Raw genomic sequence first — 10,379 nt, forward strand, 5'->3', positions numbered from 1 at the left:
GAACATCTTTTTTCATCCCTTTACTTTCAGTCTGTGTGTGTCCTTGAAGCTGAAATGAGTATCTTATAGGCAGCAATATAGATGGGTCTTATTTTTCAATCCATTCCAGCCACTCTATGTCTTTTGATTGGAAAATTTAGTCCATTTCATTTAAAGTAATTAGTGATAGGGACTTCCCTGGTGGTCCACTGGTAAAAAATCCACCTTCCAATGCAGGGGACACCGGTTCAATCCCTGGTCAGGGAACTAAGATTCCACATGCCACGGGGCAAGTAAATGCCCACATGCCACAACTACAGAGTCCACGCTCTCTGGAGCCTATGCACCACAACTAAAGAGAGAAAACCCGCACACCACAACTAGAGAGAAGCCCGCACACTGCAGCAAAAGATCCCGTCTGCCACAACAAAGATCCCACATGCCGCAACTAAGATCCAACACAGCCAAAAATTAAATAAATAAATAAATAAATAAATATATATATATATATATAAAATAATTAGTCATAGATACGGTCTTATTATTGCCATTTTGTTATGTGTTTTCTGGCTATTTTGTAATCCTTTGTTCCTTTCTTCTTCTCTTTGTCTCTTCCTTTGTGGTTTGATGATTTTCTGTAGGTGTTATGCTTAGATTTATTTTCCCTTGTCTCATGTATCTATTATAGGTTTTCCTTTGTGGTTACCATGAGGTTTATCTAAAACATCTTATATTTATAACAGTCTATTTTAAGCTAACACTTAAGTTCAAACACATACTAAAGCTCTGTATTTTTACTTTCTCCCCTGTGTCTTATGTTTTTGACATCACAGTTTACATCTTTTTACCTTGTGTAACCATTAACAAATTATTGTAGTTATAGTCCTTTTTACTACTTTTGTCTTTTAACCTTCATACTGAATTTATAAGTGATTACCCACCACCATTACAACATTAGAGTATTCTGAATTTAATTATGTATTTACCTTTACCAGTGAGATTTATACTTTCATATGTTTTGTTGTTCCTAATTAGCACCTTTTCTTTTCAGCTTAGATTGTAGAAGTCCCTTTAACATTTTTTGTAAGACCAGTCTAGTAGTGATGAACTCCTTTAACTTTTGCATGTCTGGAAAACTCTTTATCTCTCCTTCAATTCTAGCTGACAGTTTTGCTGGGTAGAGTATTCTTGATTGGAGGATTTTTTTTTTCAGCACTTTGAGTATGTCATGTCACTCCCTTCTGGCCTGAAAAGTTTCTGATGAAAAATCTGCTGATAGTTTTATGAGGGTTCCCTTGTATGTAACAAGTTGTTTTTCTCTTACTTCTTTTAAGATTCTCTCTTTGTCTTTAACTTTTGGCATTTTAATTATATTGTGTCTCAGTGCAGGTCTCTGGATTTATCTTCTTGGTAATCCCTGGGATTCCTAGATTTGGATGTCTGTTTCTTTCTCTAGATTAGGGAAGATTTCAGCCATTATTATTATTTTTTTAATAAGCTTTCTGACCCTTTCTCTCTTCTCATTCTGGGACCCCTATAATGCAAATATTGGTCTGCTTGATTGAGTCCCATAATTCCCTAAAGCTATCTTCACTTTTTTTCATTCTTTTTTTTTTCTCCTCTGATTGGATAATTCCAATTTCCTGTCTTGGAGTTCACTGTACCTTTCTTCCACTTTATCTATTCTGCTATTTAATCCATCTATTGACCTTTTCAGTTCAGTTACTATATTTTTCAACTCTGCGCTTTCTTTTTGTTGTTGAGAAAGTAACAGTTTAATAGGCAGCATATTTGTAATACTACATACAATATGTCTGTTTTGTAAACATTGACATCCTACACTAAATGAAATATGTAAGTATATCAAATTTTGTTATTAAAATCAGAATCTGTTAAAGGTCACTTAACACCCAGCTATTAACTGTGAACCCAAATGGCCCAGAGTTCAACTCTGTGCTTTCTGTTTGGTACATTTTTTAAAAATATTTTCTGTCTTTTTGTTTAAATTCTCACTTTGTCATGCATTGTTCTCTTAACCTGGTGTGAATCTTTTGACCATTATTTTGAACTCTTTATCAGATAAATCATTTAATCTCAGTTTCATTAAGGTCTGTTTCTGGAATTTTATCTGTTCTTTTGTTTATAACATATTCCTCTGTTTCTTCATTTTCTTTGATTCTCTGTGGTTTTTCACACTTCTCTCAGTTTTGACAGAGTGGTCTCATGTAGGAGATGAACCTTATTGTTCAGCCCAGCTCTACCTCTTGATTGTCTCTCAAACCTTTGTGATCGTCTAAGGTGACTTCTTTGTTCTCAGTGGCTCGCAGTAGTCGAGGGTATGTCAAGACCTGTCAGTGTCCCAAAGGGAAGGATCTCAGTCAGCCCAGATGCAGGCTGATTGGAAGCCTCAGACAGCAGTTTTTAAAGTATACAAGTAGACCTCTTTCAGGGAAAGACTGGGAGCTGAGGGCTTCTGCTTGGGCTCTTTGCACTAAGCCATGAAGAGATAGCCAGTTAAGAAGTGTTTCTTTGTTTGCTACAGTCCTGTGGATTCTGTAACTCAAACCCCACTGGCTACCAGAGCCATGTGATCAAAGGGGGTGTCCCCTGTGCAGCAGTCACAAAAACCAGGTTACCAAACATGTATACAAGCTCATTCCAGGGAGACACTGGTGACCTGGAGTGGGCCAGAGGAAGAATGTGAAGATGGTGCCCACTGGCCTTTCCCATCTCCAGGGAGGATCACAGTCTGTCCATAGATGTGTGCTAAATTAGAAGCCTGACCCTCAGGCAGCAGCTTTTAAGGTATTCAAATAGACCTCTTTTAGGGAAAGTTTGGGATATGAGTGTTTATGTCTGCTGTCTCTGTGGTAGGCCTGGGGGGGGGGGGATAGCCACAATAAGTCCTCACAAACCTATTACGAAGTGTTTCTTTGTTTGGTATAGTCTGTTTGGTCTCATGATTGCAAGCCCCATTGTCTTTCAAAGCTATGTGTTTTGGGGACCCATCCCTCAGGTGGAAGTCTTAAAAGTTGGGACACTAGATGTTGGGTTCAAACCCTTCAATCCTCAGGGAGAAGCTGGGAGTTGTGAGTTTCTACATGATTATATGTTTATATGTCACTGAATCAGGGGTAGGGCCATGACAAGATTTTCTCATCCCTTCTTATACATTCTCATTCACCCAATGTGTAGGAGTTGCTCAGTTAGTTTCTAGATTTCTTCATAGAGAATTGTTCCCTGTGTACCTGTAGATTTGCTGTGTCCATGGGAGGAGGTGAGTTCAGGAGCCTCCTATATTTCCATCATGGACCAGAACCTCCAGCACTATTTGTAATAGTTACAAACCAGAAATGACTCAAATGTCCATCAACAGAATGGATGAATAAATTGTGGTGGTATAGTCCCACAATAAAATTCTATTCAACATGAAGGATGAATGAACTATTGCCATATAGCACAATGATGATAAATCTCCTAAATATAAGGTTAAATGAAAGAAGCCAGGCACAAAAGAGTACATACTGTAGTATTCCATTTATGTAAAGTTTTATAAATAAGCAAAACTAATCTTTGCTGACAGAAGTCATGATGGTAGTTATCCTTGGGTGAGGGGAGAGACAATATGGGAAAGGGGGACAGGGAATGTTCTGGGGTTCAGGTAATTATCTATGTATTGACCTGGGTGCTAGTGAAATGGATGTGTTCACATCATGAAAATTCATCAAGCTTATGATTTGTGTACTTTTCTGTATATATAGTGTACTTCAGTAAAATAATTAATTTGCCTTAGGTAAAAAAGAAATCCAATACCTTAGCAAAGCTTTTTCAGTGGCTTCCCACAGTACTTAGAATAAAATCCAAAGTCCTTACCATAGCCTACAGAGCTATACATGATCTGGCCCATGGCTACCCTCCTCCACTTCCCTTTCTTACCATTATTCCCCGTGGTTACTCAGCTCCAGCCACATGGCCTTCTCACTTGTCTGCAAACATAAAACTACTTTCCACCCTAAGACTTTGTACTTGCTGTTCTCTGCCTGGAACACGCTTCTCTCAGCTTGTCACATTGCTGGTTTCTTATCATACAAGTACCAGCTCAAATGTGACTTCTTTAAAAAAAAACAAAAAGTCCTTCTCTCAACAATCCTTCTGAAATAGACTTCCCAATATTTTTTTATCATTTAACACTATTTTTTTCTACATAACATCTGTAACTAGTTATGTATTTGTTACTTGTTCATCATCTATCTTTCTCAATAGAATGTAAAATCCCCAAAGGCTGGGATCATGTCTGCTGTGTTCACCATTATATCTTTAATGCCTGACACACCACCTAGCACATAGCAAGTGCTCATGTAAATGTTAGGGTTGAATGAATGAATCAATGAAGATTCCTGGGTAAACTCTCTACTAGGCTGTAGCTAGGATTTCTCCCATGAAGGAAAACACCTGAAAAGTTGTAAGTCATCCTATTAAAAAGAAAGATTTGTTAGTACAAACTCTTGCCAACCTCAGCTTGGTGAGGAGAAAGCTCAGATCTTTCCCCAATGTTTCTATGAAATTTGGCCAAGGGAATGTTCTTTAGATAAAACATAATATTCTAAGATGGTAGAAACCAGCTGAAACTTTCTTCTATCCCCCATCCTCAGATTTTCCGAAAGAAAACAAAATATGGTCAACAGGCTGTGGAGCTCTTCTCTAAAATCCTATAGTCATGAGAGAACATTATTATTGTTACCTCATCATGGGACAAGTAATAAGTATAGGGAAAGCTTATATAAAATTGCTAAATAAGCAACAGATGTCTTTAACATGTGTTTGAGGAGATCTTTCTTTCTCACAATTTCACCTTAGGTACAACAACTATGACCGGGCTGTCATCAATACCGTACCTTATGATGTTGTCCATCATTGGTATACAGCACACCGGACTCTAACAATAGAGTTGAGGAAACCTGAGAATGAGTTTTGGGTCAAATTAAAGCCTGGCAGGGTGAGTGCCAAACTCGAAAGATGTCAAGTAAGCTTGTTATACTGAAGCAGTGAAGAATGAGTACTTATTGAATATGTGAGTCAAAATCTTGCAAAGGAAAAAGAGAAAAGAGTCCTGGGTGTTGGCCCTGGTCCTACCACTCACTCACTAAATGACCTAGAAGCAGGCTCTCCCCACTGACTCAGTGACTCTATTTGTATGATGAGGGGGTTGAACTAGATAGTCCCTATGGGCTAAGGGTCCTTCTGGCTTTATGATTCCTTTTTTTTTTTTTTTGCTCTTGATATTTACTCTGGATAAAGAATATCTCTAGCTTAGCATAAGACATAATGAAATAGCTTAACTCTTTGATAACACATATAATAACAATTAAAGAGAAGGAAAAAAATGAAACCAATGATCTGGTTTGCTTTGATAAGAGAATAATTAATCAAGGAATAAAAGCTCCTCAAAGTTCAGGGCCTGTAACCTGCTGTTACCTTTGTTACTTCCATTTAGCCTACTACAGAGCTATGTACATCCTAGTTTCCAAATGTTTGTTTAATCTCAAGAGAAAAACACCTCATTGAATGTAACCAGAGAACAACCTGAAGCTTTTATTTTAAATGATCTCTTCTGATTTAGGGTTCCTTTGGTCTGCCCTTGTTCTGAGTGTTTTTTTCTCTCTTTTTTTCCCATTCACAGGTCCTATTTATAGACAACTGGCGTGTCCTACATGGCAGGGAATCCTTCACTGGCTACCGACAACTCTGTGGCTGCTATTTAACAAGGGATGATGTATTAAACACTGCTCGTCTCTTGGGTCTTCAGGCTTAAAATGGGCAGCATTGGTATTATGAACACACCTGACAACCTGGCTACCAGAATTCATATCAGCAGAATACTATTGTGTCAATACTGACTTCAAATTGTCTCCTTACCTCATCACACAAAACAAAAACCTCCCCTTTCTCTAATAGGGAAAACCTTGGAGAGAGGCTTCTGAGATAGCCAGTGTCAGCCATCTAGTATGGTAGCTTTCTTCCCCAAGTTATAACATGGACTCATTTGGTTTTTGGACCTTTTGATGTAATTGTGGTCAATCTGCTTCAGAAATATAATCACCACATTGATTGATAGAGAAACAATAATAGTCACTAGGTAAAAATTTGTTTCAACAGGATCTGTTAAAAAGAAATGCATTCTAGGAATAACAAAGTCTTAATAGGGCAGAGATTTGCAACATTTTTGGTCTTAAGACACCTAATCACTCTTAAAAGTTATTGAGGACCCCAAAGAGTGCTTGGATATGGGTCGTATCTATTGCTACTAATTGTATTAGATATTAAAACTTAGAAATGTTTAAAATTTAAGGACAAAAAAGCACACATCCATCAGCTATCAGAGAGATGACATCACCACATGTCATGTAGCTTCTGGAAAAGTCTTCTGTACATTCATCGGATAATTCGAGTGAAAAAGGCAATATCATCTTAATGTTATTAAAAATTGTTTTTAGTACACAAACCCACTAAATGGATCTCATGGACTGCTCTAAAGGTGTCTTTAGACCACACTTTGAGAACCAGTGTGCTACAGGATACCTTGGGACAGTCCTTTACATAGGCCTATGGATTAAAGAGTTTAACTGGAACCCTAAATTTTTCTCTGTGGTCTCCTAGAGCTATAGATATTGTAGGAATTGCTTCATATTACAAGCTCAGTGATAAGGTGGGAACTGAATACAGAGTGTTTTATCTTGTGAGAAGAGTTATCTCTATCTAAGTCATCTCTTGAGGAATAAAACTAAGAAGTCACAATAGCTCCTGTGAAACAAACCCATCAGTTTGGTAATTCTGTGAGAGATAATTGCAGAAAGTTTTTAGACGTTTCTGAGGTTCCATATAGTAATTCACACACACATGCACGTGCGTGTGTGCATACACACAAAACACAACAGAGGGTACAGAGGGTTAGTCTCTAAGATTGTTCAGGGAATTCATCACAATCGATAATGTGCCTCCAAAGAACTGGAGATTACTATCCAAACTTGCATTTTGGCTTTTGATGGAATTTAGGATACAATCTGTTTTCCTCCATTTCTGCTAATCTATTTTTTTCTTTTTTTTTCCCCTATCTTAAAATATTATACATGTTAATTGCCAAGATTTGACTGGGTTAAGTATAATACCTTGTTTCTTTTATTTTTTTAATGGCTTTCCTTTATATGTGGAGAGAGAGAGAGGGAAAGAGAGACAGAGATAAAGACAGAGAGATAGGTGTGAGGTTTATTTTCCCTTGGCTTTCATTGAAAGCGAAGCTGTACAATAACCACATTGACTGCTATAAAATGATGAAAGACAGTCCAGGCTAGGATGTGCACAAGAGGAAAAAAGCATTATTAGTGAGGCTAGGAGTCACAAATCAAAGAAAAGTCAGTATTCTGACAGAGAATAGAGCGTAATCTGATGTTTTCAGGAAGTTCCTAGTTCACATTTAATACTTTATACATTATTTTATTGACCCATCCAGTGCTCCAAAATATGTTCTCAAATATTTCCGCATTTTAATTGTACTATATAGGAATCTTTCGGAGTCTTCCATGAAATGTGTTTTCCTCTTAGGTCAAAGGATTGATAATTAAGTTCACGTCTTAAAGAGTATACCCTTTAGCAATTAGAATAGAAAAGTAACAACATTTTAACATACTGCCTTTCCTCTGTACTATTATGTACGCTTAAAATATGTTACCATTCCTTAGTCTTCATCAGGATATTTACCTTTTTTGAAGTTTTGCCTAAATTAGCCTTGAAAATTCCACTATAACTGAGGTCAGCCTTGCTTTATGACAAGGAAAGAACATATTCATGGCCCTGGAGAGATAAGGACACAGATCAATCTTCTCCCTTACTGAAGGACTCCCTTTACCTTCTCTCTTCCCTGGGACCTTGATTCATTAATTATTTCATCCTCATGTTCCTAAATTTTCAATCAATACTTTTCTACAGTGTACTCTCCTCGGAGGAAGAAAGAGGAAAAGGAATTATTTGAGTGTTGATCATGGCCACTGACAACTTTCTATGTGAGAGATTTCTTTTTCACATCTCTTTCTGGTGTCCCTGAAAATGTAAGCATGGGTGTGTGTCAACCAATCTCACTGTAGAGTCACTTTTACCTTTTGCTATAGTGGGATGGGATCAGTAGAGAGTCAAGAGCACAGCACCTAATATGGTGTTATGGCACCTAACATAATCATATCATAATACGGATTTGTTGTAATGAGAATAAATTAATGAATTCTTTTCAAACAAACTCACCAGAAAATATCACATTCTCTGTATGTCTTTTTGTGTTTGGCAGTTAACTGGCGCTGAATTTTGTTCACCTTCATCTAGAGAGACAAAGCATTCAAGTGTGCACAAACTGAGAGGGGTTTCCTGGGCTGCGGAACTTACAGTTTTAAAACCGGGAAAGTTCCACGCAAATCATGACTGTTGGTCCTACCTTCTTGCAGCTAGCTGCATTTTGCTCTTCAGTTTTCTCTTCTTCAGTTTAAAATGAAGGCCTTGGATTAAGTAGCATCTAAAGGCTGTGCCATTCTGTAATTTTGTTTGGCCTCTCATCACTTCAGTTTTCTTATATGGGTACAGTAAGGAAAATACTTACCTTACAGGGTTTTGTGACAAATTTCTGATTATTAACTAAGATGTTTGCGGCACATAATAATGACCAATAATAATAGCTAACTCTTATATAGTGCTTTCTATAACTGTGCCAGACACAGTTCTAAGTTCTTTTAATCCCCACAGCAACCCTATCCCCATTTTAGAAATAAACAAATACAGACAATGAGAGATTAAGTGGCTTACCCAAGATCACATAGCTAAATAAGTGTCAGAGTTTGGATTAGAACCTTCACAGTCTGGCCACAGAGACAGTGCTTTAAAGTAATTTGCCATATTGCTCAATAAATGTTAATTCCTACCCCCCTTTCCCATACTTACACAGTCTAGCTGACCAATCATGGATAATCATCTCCACTTTCACAGTCTTTCCCAAAAAATCTTAAAAGAACCATAAGAATATCTACATTTGTTTTTCAAATACTCTGCAAACATCCACAAACACCCCCCCCCCTCAACTTTCTAAAAACTGTTCTTCACTTTCTCTAATTTTGCCTCTTTCAAAGGTGGAACCTTGATGATAGAAGGAAATCAATCAACCTATTCAGCATATTTCCTTCTTACCACAATCTTGCAAAATACCAGTCAGTTGTTAAGATCAAAAGCACCTTATAGGGCTTCCCTGGTGGCTCAGTGGTTGAGAGTCCCCCTGCCGATGCAGGGGACACGGGTTCGTGCCCCGGTCTGGGAAGATCCCACCTGCCACGGAGCAGCTGGGCCTGTGAGCCATGGCCGCTGAGCCTGCGCATCCGGAGCCTGTGCTCCGCAACAGGAGAGGCCGCAACAGTGAGAGTCCCGCGTACAGCAACAACAACAAAAAAAAAAAAGCACCTTACAGGACCTATTCACATCACTGCCCCAGCTCTTGGGCATATTGGAGATCCACTCACAGAGCCAGCTGATGGCTTGGCTCAGCTCCTAGTTGTGAGGTCAGCCCTGTGTCTGTGTCCTCACCTCTTCAAGATTGCAGCTCACCAGAACCAAAGATGCTGGGAGACTTGGTAGTAGCTCTTTTTTTTCCTGATTTACATTCAGGGGTTGGTGGGTTTGTGGATAATTCCATCCTGGTTCTTGACTTTAAGCAGTGAGCTTCCATCTTGCTCATAGTCCTTTTGGACCATTATATACTGCAGGAGCTTAACTTTTAGACACCATTGTTTGCTTCCAGTGCAGCAAAAGCCTGCTGCTTCAGCACAGAGACAATTATCCTTTTTGTGTGTATGTTGACCATTCCTTTTTTATTTTACCTTTTTATATTTTGCCATCATTGCTGTGTGTTTGGAGCACAAGGCTAGCCACAGCATGAACTTACTGTAACATCTTGAATGGAAATCTTTTCCATATTGATATTATTCTTCCCTGATTCCCTAAATTGAGTTTGCAAAATATGACTGCACACTTTCTTGATGGATCAGGCTTATCGCTATCATGTCTGGTTTTGTGCCAGACTATTAAACAGTATAAAGTCTTAGCTTGATTAACGGAATCCAAGCTTCCTTTCTCGAAAAAACTAATCAAACATCTCTTACAATTGTGATACATTGTCTTAAGCCATGTATGTGTGTATTATATTGATTAATAGTGGTGTTCTAACTTACTTTCTATGTGGGTGGATAAGCATGGTAATTTATCGTGTGCACAAGTGAAGATCACAAGGGTCAATGCTATGCAAACCTTTGAAGTCAGTGAAGGCTTTTCTCTATTAGCCCCATCATTATCTATGGTCTACCCTTTGCCCCACT

General features: G+C 38.2%; 1 protein-coding gene across 4 annotated transcripts in view; it reads left to right on the forward strand.

The window, feature by feature from the left end:
* Positions 1-8,268, forward strand: part of TMLHE (trimethyllysine hydroxylase, epsilon) — a 61,410-nt gene extending 53,142 nt beyond the window's left edge. For all 4 annotated transcript variants that reach the window (XM_060086852.1, XM_060086853.1, XM_060086854.1 and 1 more), the window contains 2 exons: positions 4,837-4,975; positions 5,660-8,268. In XM_060086852.1, coding sequence (XP_059942835.1) covers positions 4,837-4,975; positions 5,660-5,791 — 271 coding nt within the window. In that variant the 3' untranslated portion in view covers positions 5,792-8,268. The remainder of the gene's footprint in view (positions 1-4,836; positions 4,976-5,659) is intronic.
* Positions 8,269-10,379: the final 2,111 nt, after the last annotated feature.

This window comes from Mesoplodon densirostris, chromosome X (genome assembly GCF_025265405.1).
Source record: "Mesoplodon densirostris isolate mMesDen1 chromosome X, mMesDen1 primary haplotype, whole genome shotgun sequence".
Taxonomy (NCBI): domain Eukaryota; kingdom Metazoa; phylum Chordata; class Mammalia; order Artiodactyla; family Ziphiidae; genus Mesoplodon; species Mesoplodon densirostris.